The sequence below is a fragment of the Xenopus laevis genome, chromosome 7L (assembly GCF_017654675.1).
Source record: "Xenopus laevis strain J_2021 chromosome 7L, Xenopus_laevis_v10.1, whole genome shotgun sequence".
Lineage (NCBI taxonomy): Eukaryota > Metazoa > Chordata > Amphibia > Anura > Pipidae > Xenopus > Xenopus laevis.
The window spans coordinates 116013133-116035350 of NC_054383.1; the positions used below are offsets into that span (position 1 = coordinate 116013133).

Below are 22218 nucleotides of genomic sequence, written 5' to 3' on the forward strand. Positions count from 1 at the left end.
ACTCAGACAGTGGCTGGGATAATGATAGAATTATGGGGGGCAGACTGCATTGTGGGTAAAAAAAAAAAAGCCAATTTGCTAAAATTGCACACTGAACACTTTCAGTCAAACCAAATCCAAATATTTATGCCCGATTTTCAGAAAAATTCTGGATGACAAGTTTGAAACAATTAAAAAAACTCATCAGTTTAAAGGTGTGGTACCTTTTATCCAGAATGCTTGGCAACTTGGGTTTTCAGGATAAAGGGGTTTTCTGTCATTTAAAACTCCATACCTTATGTCTGCTAAAAATCATTTAAACCTTAATTAATCCCAATAGGATTGCTTTGCCTCCAAAAACAAATTATTTTTGTTAGGATCAAGTGCAAGCTACTATTTTAATATTACAAAGAAAAAGGGAATCATTTTTAAAATTAGAATTATTTGATTGAAATGGCCATCCCTTAATTCCCCTGTTCAAAAGTGTCAACCCTATAAAAGTGTCAACCATATTTGGCAGTTGCATATTTATTGGGCTGGGGTGGTGGTGACATGTGGTTGTCCCAAAGTACCCCCTATCTTGCATGTTATTCAGACAAATAACCACAGGGTTCAGGAGAGCTCTGTAGGTTCAAGGTTCAGAGTACAGTCATTGCACTGGATGCAAGTGCCCTGAGCATGTGCAATTAGGGGGCAATTTTGCAACCAATAGTGTTCTTGCATCCAGGGCAAGAACAAAGGAACCCTAAAATGTACTTACACTACTTAACCTGCTGCCTTATTCACCAACAAGTTATTCCAGAGGGCATCGCTTGAGATTAGAAGAGGCTCATTTACAAGAAAGTGCTAATCTGTATAATTAACGCTGATGTATGTATAAAGATATAACAATAAATACCATGACCTTAGGCCTTGAAGTAATTCCTGGGTTCCGAAAGTGGGTAACATCTTACTGGAACCTAATCAATTGGATACTAATGGCGTTAATGACGCCGCACCCCAGAAATGATGCTCCCTGATACTAGACTAGTTGCTACATGTTTTTCTCTCCATTTCTCCATGTAACTATGCATAGTTTGTATGCTGAATAAAAGTTCTGTTTCACAGTGTGCGGTCTGTAGATCAGTTTAACATTTAAGGAATGCTCTGGGCAGGAATCCACTCTGCCTGTTGTTAGACTGCCTGTCTGACTCAAGATGAATTTCATCACAGCGCAGCTCGTTCTGACTCCCGGCCATCTGTTGCTAATCAGGTGCTCCCAAATGCAGCTTCTGGCAAAAGTACTTTTCGAATCTGAAAGGCAGTCAGTCAGTCACTGAGGAGAGGAACATTACTCAAGCCAAGGAACTGCACTGTTAGAATGTCACTCCAGTTAAAATTGTGAGATACTCTACTCTATCAAAACACACATCTCCCCCCATCCAGCTTTTCATCCACTTTGAGTATTCAAATTAAGTGGTTCCTAATTGAACAAATATGTCCCCAGTTTCTTAGTTGAGCCATTTTGGGCAGGTGTCCTATATACACATGATATGCTCATTTCATGGGTATGTTTTGATTTGTATAGAATCCATGATGTACCTATTCGTCTAATACCCATAAGGCCTGATTGATGAATGCAAGCACTAAAATGGACAATGTATGCATCCATACATTATACTTTGAAATCAAATGCACCCCTTCAGCCTGGACTTATCAGTATTTACAGGTTTTACTTAGTGGGTCATATCAATATCCACAACTAACTTGCTCCAAGTGAATCAGGAGTGAATGATGATACTGGTTTTGCTCTAGAAAGTGATGCTATTCTTATGCAAATGTGCCAAAATCCAGTTGTGATGGAGGCTAGTTAATGTACAACTGGCATTTTGCTAGCATTCTGGGGAGTAAAAACAGTGAAATGCGGGTATGAAAATGCACATTTCTGTCCAAATTTTGCACATTGCTCTAACTGAGACCTATAATGTGCATATTATTTTACAGGTGGGGTGTACAACAAACGCAAGAAACAAACACAAGGTTTACAAAGTGCAGGAAACCGTGGAAACTGCAAAAAAAAATAATGATTTGAAAAGGTCACCATGGTGCATGAGGAATAAGGAGTGGATGGGGGAAGCATGAAGCATCCCCCTCCTGCCCCTTATCTTGCACATAATTCAGATGTACAATTTAAGGTGGCCATACATGGGCAGATTTAAGCTGCCGAGGTGGTAGTTTAACTGCCCATGCATGCAGCCCTTCAACTGACCTGTCCAATCGATATATGTAGGGTCAGCTTAGGGGTCCAGGGCCCACCCAGGCTGCCACCTCAGGAGCCCCCACGCCCCAGCTGCAAGCCTCCCTCCACCAAACCCCTCGTGTGCCTCATTATTTTTGCATCCTTGATCGGGACCAGGGGGGGAGGAGGACAGGAGCAGTGCCCATATTTGAGCCAGGGAGTCTAGGCAGATGGGGACCATTAGATCATGTGCTCCTCATCCAATGGCACCGATCTCAAGGTGGGCACATAGGGCAAAGATCCTCTAATTTGGTGACCTCACCAAACTAATGGAACTTTTAATGTATGGCCAGCTCTAAGTGCACCTAGGCCATAGTAAATGAGCCCTAATACTGTATGTGCAAATAAACTGACTGCACAGGTGCCAACACTCTGGACATGCAAATGAAGTGAGGCATTCGTTTTGTTCTAGAACTGTCCTATCCAGAATAACTCTAGAGGTCGCTTTTTGCCATATGTTTATTGGCCCACAGTGCAGATGGCAGACCGGCAGACAGATTTCCAAGGGGGACTTCAGTTGGATGCAGTGATATGAAGCCTTAAAAGTGTTAAATCAGGAAGGTACAAGCAATGTCCTGTGGGGAGAGAGATGCCACCGGGCAATGACTCGCACAACCTCTACAGTAATAATACAAAGTGCAGCGGAGTGTGACAGGCACAAAGACAAAACTAAACACACAGCAGACATCATGATAAATCAGGCCAGTCACCTCGGCTGAATGCTTTGGTTCAGGGCATTTTTTATTGTTTTAAAGAAGAACTGCTATGTTATTCTGATATCAGATAGGAAACATTAATGGGACATAATAGGGGTGAACAGGGCCGAGGTAGCAATGGGGGCAGTATACATGAAGCAACTAACAAGTAAGGACAATGGCGAGTGGCGAGATTGCGAGCAAAAAATCTCCTGAAAATGCATCGCCATTGGAAACGGTGTCGGACTGGGATGCCAGGGGCCTACGAGAAAACCTTAGGCTCCTCTCCTCACTCAACCTCTTTATTCTCCTAGTCTTTTTTTCTCTACATACTATAATCTATTCTTCCATTATTAAGCCTCTTCGTTTCCTTAGAGAAATAGGGAATGGCCATGAAATAGGCCAAATGGTTAAAAGCAAGAGGGCCCACTGACACCTGGGCCCACCGGGAGTTTTCCTGGTATCCCGATGGGCCAGTCCGACGCTGATTGAAAATAACTGAAATCACTGGCACTAAAATCAACATATTGCAAAGTCGCCAGAAGTTGCCTCTGGAGGAAATTTCGGGGTAACTACGCAATATGTTGGTTTTGTCGCCAGCGATTTCTGCTATTTCCGATGGAGATGGGTTTTCAAGAGATTGTCGCCCGCAGTCTTGCATAAGTAAACAAACCTCCCCATCGCCACTGCCCTTAAGGGTCTGAGATTAAAATCTGGAAGTGAAATCTGGCAGTGATTGAAGGGGATGGAACTTGGTCTGACAAGGGGATGCCAGGTCCAAATTTTGCACCATGTGCATAGTGATACATGAGTGATGGAAGCGCAACCAGTCCCTGTGAGTCTATAGTGATTATATCACTGCCCAGCATACTCCAATTGCTGAACTGTATTTTGCCCGTATAGCTAGCTCTTGGCTGGTTTCCACTTTGGATTAAAGCTCCTTTTGAAGTCCAGCGTTTTCTCAGCCTCCCTTCCCTTACCTCAAAACAAGATTGTATAGAAACTGCCACCCTGCTATATGTCCCAGAGCATCTAAAATTGGCTATACAAGTAGTCATTGGTGCACCTGCAGATTAGGAAATGTAGAAGAGCCACAGCTCTATTTCACTTCCTGCTGTTATAACTATTGACCCAAAGGATCTAAAGAATAGAACATTAGCCATACATATGACCCATCCTCTGTTATTCATCCCATTTGTTGATTGGTTAGATGACAAATTGGTCTGTGTATGGCCTACTTAGTGCTACAAATAAGTGTGCAACCCAATTCCCACCCTAGCTTCCAGGCTGAGCTTCCCATCAGATATGAGCCCCCTTAAGAACAAGGACTACCATGTACAGTTTGCATCCATTGATGGTTATATGATGGTATCTTAACCCCATTCTTAAAGGTGGCAATGGAGGCTAATACTCTGAAGGAAAAACAAGAAGGTTAAAGCTCCTGCCACCACTTCCTACTGTTAGCAGAGAGCTAACAGGTGACTATATGAAGCACATGATGGAAAATTCACAAAGTACACCTCAACAACCAAATGTTACAGAGGAAACTGGACTGCGAAGGTCAACAAAAAGGATACTATCTCCCAGATACTCTTATAAAGCTTACACACAAGAAATATTTGAACCAAACTCCTGGGAAGAGATCAATCAGCTACCAAAAAGTGAAGCCAAAAAATGGCAAGTTTCAGCACAAGAGGAAATTGATTCCTTGAATAAAAATGAAATATGGACTTTGACTCAGTTACCTCAGGGTCGCAAAGCAATAGGTTGTAAGTGGATATTTAAAGTGAAATACAATGCAAACGGAGAAGTTGAGCGTTACAAGGCTAGACTAGTCGCCAAAGGGTACTCACAAAAATTTGGTCAGGACTATGATGAAACTTTTGCTCTAGTAGGGAAACATACAACTGTGAGAACACTCTTATGTTTGGCAGCCAGCAAAGGTATGCAATAAGTAAGACACCTAGATGTGAAAACTGCATTTCTTTATGGTGAAATTGATGAAGACCTATACATGGAACAGAGCCAGAGCCTGGAATGAGAAAATAAATCAAGTCCTTTTACATGGAGGATTTTCCAGAAGCAAGGCAGATCCATGTCTTTACAGTATGAAAGAAACCAACAGATGGATATATGTATTGATCTATGTGGATGGTGTGCTAGTCTGTTATGAGCAAGAAGGGGACAGTGATGATATTGTTCAAAGCAGGTCCGGACTGAGAATTAAAATAGGCCCTGGCATTTCAGGTACACAGAGGCCCAAACAGCCCCCACCAGCCCACTAAATACTGATTTTCTATGGCTCCTTATAGCAGCCCCTCTGGCATTTGACAGAACCCACAGATTGCCAGTCCGGGCCTGGTTCAAAGACTAAAGGCAAACTTTGAAATGAAGGATTTGGAAAATGTAACACATTACCCAAGGATCAATTTGAGAAACTGATTGAAAGAATTAATCTTGTGGCATAATCTCTGTGTTTCCAACACCTACTAAACTTTATTGTAAATGCTCTACCTATGGCAGACACTGCCAGTGAGTTACCAACTCCAGCACTTTGAAGAGGTGCCAGTCCTTGCTAGTGGGTGCCATAGGCACCATGTTTCCCATGCTATTTAATAGGAAGTCAAGGTGATCAACTGAGTTTGGGTTTAATAAATAATTGAAAAAACAAAAGCAGCATAACATATGAATGAGGAGAGTGAAAGGGCTGCCAATTAATGGGGGGGCTTCAACACTATTACTTTATATATTTATAAAACAGAAACTTTGCAGCATACCAAAAAACCCATAGCCATGCATCATTTTCTTCTGTCTCCTCTCAGCCCACCCTTTTATACGTTCCTCTCCCCCTGCCAAGTCTGCTGTATTTTTTTGGCCTTTCCATCCCCTCTCTGGCTGCAGAATAGCAGACGCTTGGAAAAAAAAACACTGACATTTCCTGTGTTTTAGTAAGTCCTCATGTGAGCAAATCTACTGAGAGAACAAAGGAGCAGAACTTCTGAGGAGCAGAGGGGAGACAGACAAAACATTTTTAAAGGTGTCCTTTTTTAACTTTTGGCTTTTATTTTTGGATTTGCCCATCATTGACCTTTTCTGTTATGAGAAAATGTTCTTGGAAGGAGTGTTACTGGCTGCATTGTGCATGAGCCTAGTCCCCAGCATCCTGACACAGGAGGAGGCAGCAGCAAAACCACTTGGACTGGGGAACGTTACAGAATCGGTGGTATTCATTGAGAAACGAGGGGACACACCAGATGTCATCATAGATACGTATCTGCGAAAGGTAAGAAGATGGTACCATTTTATGGAGCTAGTTACCCTTAATCCCTTGTCACCACTTCTCACTGAAATGCCTGGAAAATGTTTAGATATTGGGATCAAGACACTTACTCAAGTGTTGCCTGTCTGTCACCTCCATGGTTTTCCATGCTTTCCAATGAGAATGCTTCTGCAAATCTCACTTCTTCAGCCAAGTCTACTAATTAACCTCTCAGCTCCTTTATGGAAGTCTTTATCCCTAATAACTAAAATAACTGGATTTTTATATCCTGTAACTGTGCAACTGAGTCGAGTATCCACTTATTATTCTCTTAACGACCACTCAAAGCTTGTACATCACACACCCACTTGACTTAAAATAGAGCCCTTAAATGTAGGGCTGGGGCTCTGTCTGATGTGCAGATTCAATATATTTGTCTGAAATTAGTCATCTCTCTAGATACCAGAGAGTCAAAAAAAGAAAATGCATGCTATTTATTATTATTCATTTAATAATAATAAAGTAAGTCAAGAAGGTACCCTTATGATTATATGTAACAGTTTCTCAACTAAACTGTAGGGGTGCACCCTGTTAATATAGAGATGGCTTGAGCCCAGTTGATTGCATCACAATATGTTATTTATATGGATCATGGACTCATACAACAGAACATGTGTTGTGTATGTTTTAGCCATATTTGTAGCAGTTCTTTTGTAAGTGTATGGTTAATACTGTTAAATCCACCTAGGTTGTTGATTGGTCAGTGTTTTCTATTCCATGTTTTCCTATCAAGCAAGCAGGACTATAAATGAGGGCCAGTATTAGGTTTGAAATCCTTATGAAGAGGTAACAATGTCTGGTAAACAGGACTTGGGGCCAAAATCTAGATGTAGTTTGTATGTGATGACCACGTCTTATCAGGATTTAGGGACAAAGTCTGGTTGTAGTCTATATGTAGTGACCAGTCCTTTTTAGAATTTTGGGCCAAAGCATAGTTGTAGTCTATATGCATTGACCACCTCTTTTCAGCACTAAGGGACAAAATCTGGTTGTAGTCTTTATTTATTGACCAGTACTTATTAGAACTTGGGGCCAAAGAATTGTTGTAGACTAGATGTAGTGACCACCTCTTAACAGAACTTAGGGACTAAGGGGCTGATTACCTAAAGGACGAAGTGACTTACGCTAGTGAAAATTCGCCAGATTGACATCATATTGGAATTTCGCCAATTCCCTAACGGGGGCAGTTGTCCCTTTGCTAGCGAAGGAGATAGACGCTAGCGTTGAATTTTCGCTCTGGCGAACAGACGTAACTCCACAAATTCACTCAGACTTGCCTTCGCCAGCTCAGACCAGGCAAAGTGCAATGGAATGCATAGGACTTCCTCAATTTGTAGTGCAAAATTTTTCTAAGTCCCAAAAAATGCCATTTCTTTTTTTCTGAGTGATAGCCTGCAAAGGTCTGTACATTTTTTTTGGGGTAACTGGGTTATAACATATGGAACATAAACTATACACTGGGCTCATGTGTAGGGCATTATAACAACTCTATTTTATTTATTAAAGGAATTGTTCAGTGTAAAAATAAAAACTGGGTAAATAGATAGGATGTGCAAAATAAAAAATGTTTCTAATATAGTTAGTTAGCCAAAAATGTAATGAATAAAGGCTGGAGTGATTTGATGTATAACAAGTCAGTCAGATCACTACTTCCTGCTTTTCAGCTCTCTTGGTTTACACAGACTGGTTACCCTGGTTACCAGGCAGTAACCAATCAGAGACTTGAGGGGGGGGGCACATGGGTCATATCTGTTGCTTTTGAATCTGAGCTGAATGCTGAGGATCAATTACAAACTCACTGAACAGAAATGTCCCATGTGGCCCCCCTTCAAGTCGCTGACTAGCTCAGAGTTATAGAGCTGAAAAACTGGAAGTTGGATTCTGGCTGTTTTATTAGACATCTGTACACTCCAGTCTTTATATATTACATTTTTGGCTAACTAACTATATTAGAAACATTTTTTATTTTGCACAGCCTATCTATTTACCCAGTTTTTATTTTCATGCTGAACTATTCCTTTAAGGTTCCCTGGACTTGTGTAATGTAATGTATTTGCTGCAACATATACGTCCATGTAAGTTTATCATTTCCCGCCGTATGCAAATTAGGCAACGCTAGCGCATCTTCGCTTTGATTGCCGAATTAACACTAGCGAAAATAATCCAGCGTTCGGCACCCTGGACGCAACTTTAGGGAATTGGCGTTGTCCTAGCAAATTTATGCCTGGTGAAGTGTTGCGATGGCTGCAAAGCCGTCGCTGGCAAATTTTCGCCACTTAGGGAATTTGCCTCAAAGTCTGGTTGTAGTCTGTATGTAGTGACCACCTCTTATCAGAACTTACGGACAAAGTATGGTTGTAGTCTATATGTAGTGACCAGCCTAACTGTAGTTCATACGTAGTTACCACTCTTTAGAGTTCTTATTAGAACTTGGGGCCAAAGTCTAGTTGTGCTCTATATGTAGTTACCACTCCTTAATAGAACTTGGGGCCAAAGCCTAATTGTGGTCTATACTGTACGTAGTTAACACTCCTTATTAGAACTTGGGGCCAAAGCTTAATTGTAGTCTAGAAAATACAGATATAAAATACATACACGTACATACAGACTACAACGTATAAGAACTTGGGTTAAATACTAATTGTAGTCTATACATAGTTAACACTCCTTATTAGAACTTGGGGCCATAGTCTAGTTGTAGCTGTATATAGTGACCACCTCTTACCAGAATTTAGGGACAAAATCTGGTTATACTCTATATGTAGTGACCGGTCCTTATTAGAACTTGGGCCAAAGTCTAATTGTAGTCTATATGTAGTTACCACTCCTTATTAGAACTTGGGGCCAAAGTGTAGTTGTAGTCTGTAGTTACTATTCTTTTTTAGTATTTGGGACCAAAGTCAAGTTGTAATCTGTAGGGATTTACAAAACCACTGGCACACAGGTAATACTGGCAGGTTATACCTTGCTTAAATGTATTGCAGCATGCTGCAATAAATTTAAGCAAGGTATAACCTGCCAGTAATACCTGAGTGCCAGTGATTTTGTATTGCCATTGGGAAGGGAGGTAGCCGATTCCTCCATTGCTGTGCACCAAGGGATCGTTTCCTGTGAAGGCCAGGGTGTGCGAGTACTTTTGGACAATTGTCTATATGGATTTACCATTCCCGTTACTACTGCCAATTAATTAAAGAAAGTTAAAAAAAATACCAAATGCACTACACATCACCATCTGATGACCGGGCATCGCCCTGTAAAAAACAAAGTATTTATCAACCTAAGAATTAATTGTCAAAAACTAAGATTTACATACATTTGCTCTTTAGTTTGAAACCAAAGAGTGATAAAAAGTGATAAAAAGCTGTTCTTCTGACAAAAATAGCAATTTATTTGAGCTCCCTGCGTGAACTCTACAGTACAAAGCTCAGGGGAGTATTGCTAAAACTAGAAAGGCAGTTTCTATTTATACAAAAAAATCTCCATGATACTAAGTATGATCAGTAGGTCTCAGCACGTATACTGCACTGAATTTCTGAAATTAAGTGTAAATGTCTAATGTAAGGTTTGTCCTTCTTAGATCTTTTTTGGAAATGAAGAGGTAACTGTTCCACAAACAGATAGTCCTCATATACTGCCCAACACTGATGCTCCACTAATCCATGATGTTACAACAGTTTCTATTATACAAAATGAAAAAGGTATTGAGCAAGATATAGAGGAGGAGGAAGAAGAAGAAGATGAGACAGAAGAAGAAGATGATAAACTGGAAGACAGCGTGCCAACAACTGCAGCACAACCCTCAACAACTGCTCCACTGGATGATAATTTCAATTATTTCAGTGAGTACAAAATCTTTCTCCATTCTGTCCCTACTATACCTGCTATCCTACAACCAAAGTCCATTCCCAGAGACTACTATCCCACTGCTACTATAGACACCATCTCTCCCTACTATGCCTGCTATCCCACAGCTACACTCCCTTCCCAGTGGCTATTATCCCACTGTTACTATAGGCACCATCTCTCCCTACTATACCTGCTGTCCCTCAGCCACAGTCCCTTTGTATAAACTATTATCCCACTGTTACTATAGGCACCATCTCTCCCTGCTATGCCACACTCCCTACCCAGAGACTATTATCCCACTGTTACTATAGGCACCATCTCTCCCTACTATACCTGCTGTCCCTCAGCCACAGTCCCTTTGTATAAACTATTATCCCACTGTTACTATAGGCACCATCTCTCCCTGCTATGCCACACTCCCTACCCAGAGACTATTATCCACACTGTTACTATAGGCACCATCTCTCCCTACTATACCTGCTATCTCACAGCCACAGTCCCTTCCCAGAGACTATTATCCCACTGCTTCTATAGACACCATCACTTGTTGTAACTAAGGTTTGTGTATTTAGATAAACTGGAACTTTAGCAACATAAATATTTCCATCCCTACAATCAACACTGGCTTAAAATACCAGACGTATGTAACAACGCTTATACTGTAATTTATATTCTTTTTGCTGATATAATAACCAACTGCTCTGGCTACTTTTTTCCATATTTTTCCACTGTAAAAACAATTCTGGGTTCACCACAGTATTAGGGCAGTTTAGGGCATAAGATAATTTAACAGGCTGGATATACATTGTGACTGCATTGAGGGCTGATCGTTGGAGTTCTACTGCTGTATGAGGAAGATCTCCATCCTGCCAATTCCTGTGTCTGCTCTGCTGGGGGTCAGCTTTCCAAAAATGTTCAGCTGTTAGGCCTATGGCACATGAGGCATAATTGCAATTTCTGGTGGAAAACAGCAGAAGTCAAAGCTACCTGTGTTTGCAACCATTCTGCACCACCATATTTTTCTATATTGGAACCCAAGAGTTGCCCCTCTGATATTGCCCCCCTAGACACATGCCCTTGGCTGCCTATATAGAAAATATTTCCCTGCCTCTCTGTCGATGTGCCTGAAGTACCATGTATTCTATGGGAATTTATTACATATACGTGGTCTTTTGTGAGTTAAGTGGCTCCTGATAAAAACTAAATATAGCATGTGAGTGATTTCATTTAGAAATTAAGGAGACTGGAGGCTCTTCAAAGGTTATTTAACATCTGGAGAGCAGCTGAATGCTTTTGCCAACTTTATATGAATTCAGTGGAATTTGTTTTGCTGGTTATATTGATTTTCTTGTGGAATTCTGCTAGTAAAAAAAATTAACCAAACCAGGGGTGTAACAACAGAGGAAGCAGACCCTGCTAGAATCTCAAAATACTCCATCTAAAACCTGTCAAGGTCATGTAGGAGTCAGTGGCAGAGGTCCCTTGAACCATTTGAATTTGATGTTAATAGCCTTCATGATGTTCAAGTTTTTTTCAAAGGGTTTTGCCTGAAAACTCAAATAATTTGAATGACTCAAGTTTTTTCCAGCGGAAAACTCAAACGTTCGACCTTTCATAAATGACCCCCTTAGTATGATATAGAGAGTGATATTCTGAGACAATTTGCAATTGGTTTTCATGTTTTTTTATTAGTGGTTTTTGAGTTATTTAGCTTTTTATTCAGCAACTTCAGTTTGCAGTTTTGCCAATCTGGATGCTAGTGTCCAAATTCTCCTAGTAACCATGCAATGATTTAAATAAGAGATTGGAATATGAATAGGAGAGGCCTGAATAGAAAGATGAGTAATAAAAAGTAACAATAACAATACATTTGTAGCCTTACAGAGCACTCGTTTTTAGTGACTTCCATTTGAAAGCTGGAAAGAGTCAGAAGAAAAGGGCAAATAATTAAAAACCTATAAAAAATAGATAATGAAGACCAACTGAAAAGTTGCTTATAATCCCCCATTCTACAACATACTAAAAGTTAACTTAAAGGTGGACTACCCCTAAGGCTTCATTTTTTATTTTTTATACTTTTTAAATTATGTTTTCTTTTTATGCCTCTTTCCAGCTTTCACTGACACTGACACTGACACTGTCACTGACATGAGCAGGCAAAAAAAACTATTGATCTATGAGGCTAAAATTTTTGTCCTTATTGTTACTTATTATTATTTATATACTTTCTATTCAGGCCCTCTCCTATTTACATTCTAGTCTCTTGTTAAAACCACTACCTGGTTGCTAGGGTAAATTGGCCCCTAGCAACCAGATAGCTTCTGAAATTCCAAACTGGATATTTGCCGGAAAAACAGCCAAATAATTAAAGAAAAAACACTAAAAATAAAAAAAATGAAGACTTAATGTAATTTGTCTCAGAATATTGCTGTATATCTCATAATAAAAGTGAATTTGCAGATGATGTGATGGGTGAATTTCTTGCATTTCATTTAGCTGAAAATGCTTTTCAGCTTTTCAGAGCACAATGAGCATGTGTGTGTCACTGATACACCTAACACAATCCAAGATGGGGAGCTCCTGTGCACAACTCTGAAGGCCAGGACCATTACTGTTAGATGTTGAACTTTAGGCTGGTGCAGTAAGTTCACTGTATAAAATACAGCATTTCTAGCCACAATTATTTTTATGGTTTAGTTACTAGCAGGACACACTGTTAACAATATATAATACTACACAACATGCTGTCAGTTTAAATTATTTATGACATTTGCAAGGTTATAGTAACCTGTAGGGCAGAGACACACTCTCAGATTCGGGGAGATTTAATCTCCTCTTCTTCGGGTGACTAATCTCCCCGAACTGCCTTTCCTTCGGCTAGAATGTAAATAGCTGGCGGGATGGCACTCGGAGCAATACGTTTTCCGAAGTCGCCCGAAGTTTCCTCATGAGGCATCTTCGGCGACTTCGGAAAACAAAATGCTCCGGGAGCCATCCCGCCAGCGATTTACATTCTAGCCGATGGGAAGGCAGTTTGGGAAGATTAGTTGCCCGAAGAAAAGGAGATTTGTCGCTGGCCGACTAATCTCCCCGAATCTGAGCGTGTGTCTCTGCCCTTAGTGCTTGCATGAGAGAGTGTATTTATTCATCATCATGACTGCTTCCTTTCAGCAAAAGAAACAGCAGCCCTGTCTTGCTTTATTGCAGAGATTCTAGATAAGCAGAATGAAAGCACAGAATGAAAGCTAGTGTATATAAAGCTGGGCATATAAGTCACAGATAAAACCTGCCAATGGCCTGTATGCTTGAAAATCATGCTGATAACTATCAGGCAGGGCCAAATCAGTATGTTAATGCAGTCCTCTACCCAGGGTCGGACTGGGCCCGCGTGATAACGGGTAAAAACCCGGTGGGCCATGCTGACCCAGAACAAAACCTGTTTACTGTGAGCACAGGCCCCCACTACCCCAGATGTCACCCCTTTATAGTCATTCCGACACTTAATCATAGAGCCTATGTGTCGGAATGATACGAAACGCGTAACGCTGTATCCTTGTGTACCGAAATAAACTACTAAATTATCTTACAAGTCTGTCTGGAAGATTGGTCTTTGCAAGTGCCTGCTCTTTTTTTCCTACGCTTATCCGCTCCATCAGCTGAAGGTTCAGGGCGGTGCACCTGGACCGCTTCCTGCAATTGGTGAGTTTTTACATCTTTGAGACCCGAGAACTTTTATTCAACTGCTATCGACCAGTGTTTATTATTTATTAAACCCCCCACTGTGATAAGTCCCCACTGGCCCCCCTGCACAGTCTTACCCCTGAATTCCGTCCCCTCTAGAAATAGTGACCGCACATGCAGAGTGGCCGCATTGGAGCTCACGGGTGCCAACTTCTTCTCTTCGGTAATCTCCGTGAAGTGAGCAGTGTATTGGCGCATGTTGGAGCAATCTTCCGGTTTGCGGCAACTGCTCATGCGCCGAAAGAGAAGGAAATTGCCCAGGGGAGGAAGAAGACATTGAGGTTACCGAAGAGAAGAAGATGGTGCCCATGAGCTCCGCTGAGCTCACTCTGCATGTGCAGTCAATATTTCTAGAGGGGACAGAATACAGGGGTAAGGCTGTGCAGGGGGGGTCAGTGGGGACTTTTCACAGTGGGGGGTTGAATTCTCCTTTAAGAGGGTTGTGGCTCTGTCAGGGGGCCTGGAGAGGGGTTGTGGTTCTGTCAGGGGGCCCAGGGCCCTGTGGCAAAAGCCCTGATGGGCCTTGGACCCTCCAGTCAGACGCTGCTTCTATTCATGGGTATTCATTGGCCTGTGCAGGATGAACAAATGATCAGGCGAACAGGTGAACAAACGATCAGATTTAGTTTGAATCATAGCAGGAAGAATTACACTATCCACAAAAGGTCAATTATTCTGCACCAAGGTGTTTGATTTATCTGTGTGAGTGGAGGAGATAATAACTTAGCTGAGGCAGAACATACATAAACCTTTAACATGCATAAAAACATCTAATGTGACATGGAACAAAGCACTGTAATGCTTCTGTAAGAAATGAAAAGGGCATAATAAACAGACAGGTAATTATGTGATGACAGAAGCCCGTTAACACACCCAGGTGGTCATAGATCATTTTGGTGATGGACCCGCAGCTAAGGTTTATTTCCCCTGACATTTTATGCTGTGCCAAAGCATATGTATCCTGTTTTAGATACTGTGCAGTTGCAGGATATAATCTTAATCAGTGCTTGATTGAAACTGACGAACTCCCCGGGAAATTATGCAGAAGATCAGCAGTTTGTAGGAGCTTAAATTCCAGGCAGAATATTTAAGTAAAATCTAATTAGGATCATATAACTGCCTTGCCTGCTGAGAAAGGACGGACACAAACATGTCCTTTAAACAGCGTTGTGTTTGAATAGAACTGCACGCACCATGGCCCGACCTCCCCTATATATATGAATTCAATTATAGTGGAATCCTGACAGGGGCTCAAGATGCTGAAAGGGAGAACTGCACTGACCACATTATTGGGAAAATAAAGAACACATAGTTCTGTTTGGAAACATTCTTTTTCAACCACTAGTTGTCTTTATTGGCAGTGCATGCAGGGGGACACCAAGCCATCTGTTTTTCTGAGGGGCCCCAGAGTGTAGCAGTTATATTATATTATTATATTATTATTATAAGGAACACTAACATCTTATATGCTTTTATAAAAATGTTTCCTTCTTGTTTCATTTTAAACTCTTGCTTTGCCCCTGTAATATACCCGTGCCAAACCCAAATGCTGGCTGCTGTTCTTAGCATGGAACCATAATCAGAGCTAGATTTTTATATAGGGTCCCCTAAGGCCAGAACCACTCGTCGCCCCCACCCCTTTCCCTCTTCTTGCCCCCCCCCCTTTATATGTACGTTTGCAAAACTTATCTCGTCCGGTCCAAAGCATAGGGATTGGCACACATGAGCTTTAAAGAGCTAGAAAATATCCTGCATATTAAAATACCGCTGGGTGGCATGTGATGATATCACAATTCTGCCGCCCTAGGCCTTTGTGGCCTTTCCATAAATCTAAAAATGTATATGTAGATCAGCGCCTACGGCAACAGAGAAAGAAACAGAAACACAAAATAACGCAATATGTTTCAATATCACACCAAGTTGAGGTGTGTTTCCCCTTTAAACTTCCACTCTTATTGATGACATGCAAAGTTTCTCCAAAATCTTTCCACCACCGTTTGGCTGGATTGCCTACTTACAAACTGTAGGTATAATTTATGGCCCGTAGTATTTAGCAGGTCTCTCCCTCCTTCTCCTGTCAGCTTCTCATGTCCCCATTTATTAAAAAGTATAAACAAATTTGCACTCACATTAAGTGGGTTATTTACTAAGCTCCCAATACCCGAAATTCCCCCGATATCTGAAAAATTCGTGAAAATCAGACTTTTAAAATAAATCACAAATTTTTCAGGATTTATTAAACCCAGAGTGCTAAAAAGCCCAAATATAAAACACGGCATCTCATACCTGTCGAGGTTGAATAAAAGTCAATGGGAACAGTTTTGGTTGTGTTGGGGGTTTCGGGCAATTTCACAATGTTTTCAGAGCGTTTCCAGCAAAGCAAATTTTCACTATGTTTTCGGGGCTTTTCCCGTAAAGCAAATTTTCGGGAAAATTTAATAATAAATAAGCGTTAAAAACCCGAGCGGGTTAGATCGGAGTTTGTAGCAGCCGATATTGAGATAAATTCAGACCTTGATAAATAACCCCCTTAGTATGAAGAATGATCACACATAGGAATATATATTTGCACAGGCTGCAATCACGATCTAGGGGCCTCGTGGCTCTTCCTGTGTTCCCTGTGTGACGTCACTTCCTGCCCAACGCGTTTCGCCAATCAGCTGGCTTCCTCAGGGGTATACTATCCCTGGCTACATGCTTCTTGTACTTGTACGAAACTATATCCCCATTGAAAAATCGGCCCCTTGCTTTCAGCGAGCCATAGACTTTGGAAGGGAGGGCAGTTATAGTAACATCGGCTTCTTTCCTCTACACAGCTTCTGCACAGCTAGTTTTAATACGTTCCCATAAAACCGTATAGGATTGGATAGGTCTGGGGAAAAGTTTAAACTTTACCCTCTTATTCACTAAAATGCACAACAGTCCCGCTTTTTTCCTGACACTACCCGTAGTCCCGGGTCGCTACTTCCACCTTCCACAAAGCTGTCAACTCCATAAATCTGGGCCTGACCATAATTCTGGGCTTCGGGGGTGATGCAAAGACCCAATAAGCAGGAGACACTGTTTATAAAGCTGCTCCATCCTATTGGGTCTTTGCATTGCACCCAAGCATTGTATCACATCTGCATTCTAGGGGCAACAGCCAAGAAAGAAGGGTTCTTAGAGTTTAGCAAAGGCATGTGATTTTGAGAGACAAAGGAATAGGTTTAAACACATTATACTTGTGTATGTGTGCAATTGATTTGTGGGGCTGGTCTCCCAAAGGGTGTCCAGCACAAGTGAAACAACTGACTGAGCTTGAAGGCTATTTAGGATAAAGCTGGCCAAAGACGTGCAGATTCTATTCCTTTATTACTTAATTTAATAATCTACAACTCTCAGGGGGCCTATCGACTCTCAGCGGGAGAAGTCCGGACAAAGGAGGACGTTTAGGAATTAAAGTCCAAGTTTGCGGTATCCAAAAGGGATCAGGCATAAGCGTAGTCAAGTTCAGGCAAGAGTTCAGTAAGGCAGGCAGCACAAATCAGGGTCAAGCAGAGGGTCAGGAAGCCAGAAAACAGCAATTCAGGAATTTAGGAAACCCAGGAACACGATTCAGCAATTCCTATAATTGGGCATTGAACCTGTGACTTGGAAGACCTTTTATTTTCAAAGTTTGCGCCAGGCACGTGACGTCATCACGCCGGCGTTGGCCCATGTGGGGCATGGGCGCCGTCATTTTGGAGATTACGCCACCGGAGAAACTGTTCTGATTCAATAAAGTAAGAAAAAGAACAAATCAGACAATGTTCTGGCCATTAATTGACAGACAGCAACTGTACGAAAGTTATGTCCGAGAAACCGTCGTGGCAGTCACCCACTGATATCATCACATAGGCAATACATGCACAGATATTATCGTTATCGGATAGAAACTTTCTAACCTGTCTAATTAGCCAAACAACCGATTTCCATGGTGCAAAAAATCTCAGGACGATTATTCTGACTCCATATGCTGTATGGTCTGAAAATTGTATGAACCTTAGTTTCCCACAACTTATCTTCATGTCTAAGGCCAGCTTAACTGGGAAGAATAACTGTTTGTCATTGAAAACCCTGTTTATAGGCCAGCATGTTTAAGATTTGGGGTGATGACCTAAATATTCTTGGAACTATGACAGAATGACAATCTTTTTGCATATCTGTAAACTTTGGATTAACTGTTAGGGGCCCTGAACAAAAGTTGGTCCTCAAATTGATGACTTGAGCTTAAAAGCTTTACTTGGTTTGTGCTTCAAAAGGATTAACGGATTAACAGGGTCACAAAGGATTTATTTTTATTGTACGACATTATGCATTAGTAAGAAATAGTGTTGTGCCACATATAGTGGTATAGGGGGACAGGGCCTGATATGATTGGAAGCAAGGAAACAGGGGGCCTTCTAAAGGAAGGTGATACAGCAGCCAACAACACATGGATATGGGGTATTGCACTCAAGCCAAGGTTTTAAACTGGAAGACTCCCAAATAATACAAGGATTCCATAGTTGACTTTACTTCTTACCTACCATGTCTACTTCATATATCATCCAAATTATGATGTCTATGATTTTATTGTAAATGTATAAAGGTATAGATCGTAAATGTAAATAAGTCTAACAAGAGGGGAAGGAAGAGATAAAAAGAGCCAGTCACTAGGATGGGATTGCATGTAAGAGAATAACAGGAGAAAAAAAAGCTGGAAGTTAATGGACAGATGTCGTCTAGACCTTAAAGACTCCCCTGGCCACTGAGAGTATAAACTGAGAAAGATGTATCTGATGTCTTCCTCCACAGTGTCCAGATTAAGTGCCATAGAATCTGCGATCCATCGTCTTAATGTCCAGTTCTTTGGCCTGGATGTCAAGGTGAACCAGATGTCAAAAAGCCTTTCCAATATTCGGACGAAACTGGTCGACGCAGAAGACAACATTGCAACTGTTTCCGAACTGAATCTCAGGAACCAGAGACAAATTGGACAGATTGAAGGTAGGACTGCCAAATGAGAAACATGTGTGAGGCTGTTGTTTTTCAAGCTAATTTTCTTGACTTAATTAGGGATAAATATTCCACACTTTCAGAAGAGTACATCTCGGAAGAGTACATCTCCAGAAATAAAGTTATGAAAATTCAGTAATTTCATATCTATAAGAGATGCATAATTTCATTGTGTTCATTTCTTGTTGAGACTTTACCTCTATTTGGGTTCTAGCATAAAGACATCTAGTAGGTCATATACCTGTTGATACCAGCAGAGAATACTGCTATTGAAAAAAAATTGGGGGTAAGTAAATACGGGAGGATCAGCAGGTGAGAAGATCTGTGAGTTGCAGGTTTGTTAAAGCTTTTTCACGTGCCTTCCCTTTTATGATGTTGGGTTGCAGCTAAAGCTGAAGCAGGTCAGCTTGGGTAGAAATTCTAATGGGGACAACTTGATTAGACCAACATAGATCTCCATTCTACAAGATTGGAACTGGCTCGCCATGGTACTGCACCAATACCTGGTGACCCTAATAGGCCACTGCACTGGCTTTGGCCTACTTGCTTTTACTCCTATTCTTGTGCACACTGATTCCATACTGCCTATACCTGATGACAACAACAGATGGGCCCAAGTTCCTTAAATGCCTTATTCTCTGGTAGGTCGCAGGGCCCCCAGCTCCAACACTGCATGTTGTTAGGTTGGCATTAAGGTGATTGCAAATACATTAGGATAACATGAAGTAAGGTGATGGTCCTCTGTTTTTTATATTTAAAGAAATTTTGTCAAGACCATTTGCAATTACATTCTAATTAACTTATACTTTAGTTAGTCTTTGAGTGTTTCCACCACCTCTTGTTCTCAGTAGGCATCCTTTGGTGTTCAATTCCAGTTACAAGGAGCCAGAATGGGATGCAGCCTAGCATTCCAGGGGTGTGGTATTTGCCAATATCATTGGTGGCGGCACCCTATTATAAGGGTCCACATATCGAACTCTTCATTGCTGATGTTGGTTATACAGGTATGGGATCCATTTTCTGGACACGGAGTTATCCATTAAGCTCCAAATTATGGAAAAGCCATCTCCCATAGGGGTATATTTATCAAAGACTGAAGTTAGAGGTTGCCACAGTTCTCTGGAGTGAAATTCCACCACTCTCATTTATATGGGATATTTAAAAGAGTGTTTATCAATGGGTGAAAGTGAAAGTTCATCCTTTCATAAATACACCTTTCAAAACCCCATAGAAATGAATGGAGACTGGAGGAGTTTCACTCTAGAGGACTGTGGCGACCTCTAACTTCACTCTTTCATAAATATACCCCATAGACTCCGTTGTATCTACATTATGCAATTTTTTTTAAATATTTTCTTTTTTTCTGTAATAATAAAACTGTATATTTTACTTGATCCAGACTAAGCTATATTTAATCCTTACTGGAAGCAACCCAGCCTATTGGTTTTATTTAATGTTTACATGATTTTTCAATAGACTAAATGTAAGAAGATCCAAATTATAGAAAGATCTGTTATCTGAAACCCCCCAGGTCCTGAGCATTTTGGATAACAAGTTTCATACCTGTACCCTGATTAAGTTAGCAGTGGCACATTTAGGAAAGAACCAGGTGTGATTGGAGAACAATCTATTAACTGGCAAAGTTATTTTCCAATAAGCAATAGGATTAGGGGAATCCAGACCGATGAAGGCTCCATTTAATAAACTAATATTATCTGTGAATTTTTACAGGTTGTTTTAAAGGGAGGAGACTCTTGAGAAAGTGTTATCTTATTTTTCAACACTTTGAAAATTATGAAACAGCCCAAAAGCTTTGCCACAGTCGTGGGGGCAACCTGGCGATGCCGATCGATGAGCAGGAGTATGCTGCCCTGGCAAAATATATCCACGACTCATTCTATCCTTTCAACTGGAATATATGGATTGGAATTAATGATCTGCGCTCAGAAGGAATGTACCAGTATGAAAATGGCCATCGGGTTTCATTCTTCAACTGGTACAAAGATCATATGATTGTACAGCCCAACGGAAAGACCCTGGAGAACTGCGTTTCTATCACATCCATTGACGGCAAGTGGTGGGATCATGAGTGCTCACGGAGAATGTTCTATGTCTGCGAGTATTAAATGACATGTGATTCAAGGTGGGGGGGGTCATTTTATTTTTTATAAATGTTCAGTATGGCGTAGTGAAGCCTAATTTAAAGGCATCTTTGTATTTATTTATACAGTATAACTTGGGGCCAGTATACTGCTTCTTCTGGCAAGAAACAATATAATATTGTGTACTGTATATAGATGCTAATGAAATAGTGCCTCCTTTGGCAAAAATGGTGAAATGATTATGTGACTTTACCACTCTCACAGCGTGAGATAAATAATAATACAGCATACGGTAATTAAAGATGGTGCTTTGCTCAATATGTATACAATTAACAAATTAGTAATTAGAGTGTAAGCGCTAACTAACTGTAATAAATATGGATTAATTTTTAAGTGCACACCTGACATTTTTGGTTTTGCGCTCAATTTATCTAAACCATGTTATGCCTCCAACTCACCCCAATTTCCCATAGGCCTATTGATTCTGTGACCCAAAACTGCTTGATGACCCGAGTGACAGCAGCATTTTGTTTGTATTTGCATCATAGTTCCCAAAGTAAGTGGTTAGTAACTGGTACTTCTGCAGCAGATTCTGTTCATGCATGAATGTTTATCACAACAACAACTTATAAATATAGGTATGGGACCTGTTATCCAGAATGCTTGGGTGCTTTCCAGATAAGGGGTCTTTCTGTCATTTGGATCACCAAATTTAAGTTTACTAGAAAACCATTTAAACATAAACCTAATAGTATGGGTTAACCTCCAATAAGGATACATTATATCTTAGTTAGGATTAAGTACAAGGTACTGTTTTATTACCACAAATTAAAAAGTAAATCACTTTAGAATTATTTCATTAAAATGGAGTCTATGGGAGATGGCTTTCCCGTAATTCAGAGCTTTATGGATAACGGATCCAATACCTGTTTAACGTTATTTATTTTAGGATAAGCCTGACAGGTTCAGGGTTCTAATCAATTCCCCTCACTTCCTACATCTTGAGATGAAGTTAAAGTCCATCCTCTCGGGGTGCAGGAAGCTTTCCATTTTCAGGATTAGTGGAAGGAGCCAAAGCCATGGAGCCATTTATGAGGATGTTGAGGCACATGGTGGGCAGAATACAATGATCAGGATGTGGTGTATAGACCCACAGCCAATACATTAAATGAGGATGTCTTTCTGTTGCAAGGACTACACATAAAACACAAGAACCCAGTTTAGGCAGTATCAGCAATGGGA

At 40.8% G+C, this 22218-nt stretch overlaps 1 protein-coding gene across 1 annotated transcript; it reads left to right on the forward strand.

The window, feature by feature from the left end:
• The first annotated feature begins 5879 nt into the window (after window positions 1-5879).
• clec11a.L (C-type lectin domain family 11 member A L homeolog) lies at window positions 5880-21372 on the forward strand. Its single transcript, XM_018226327.2, has 4 exons — window positions 5880-6235; window positions 9849-10110; window positions 18674-18865; window positions 20606-21372. Exons 1-4 carry the CDS (start codon window positions 6059-6061, stop codon window positions 20998-21000), a joined length of 1026 nt encoding a protein of 341 aa, XP_018081816.1. The 5' UTR covers window positions 5880-6058; the 3' UTR covers window positions 21001-21372.
• Window positions 21373-22218: the final 846 nt, after the last annotated feature.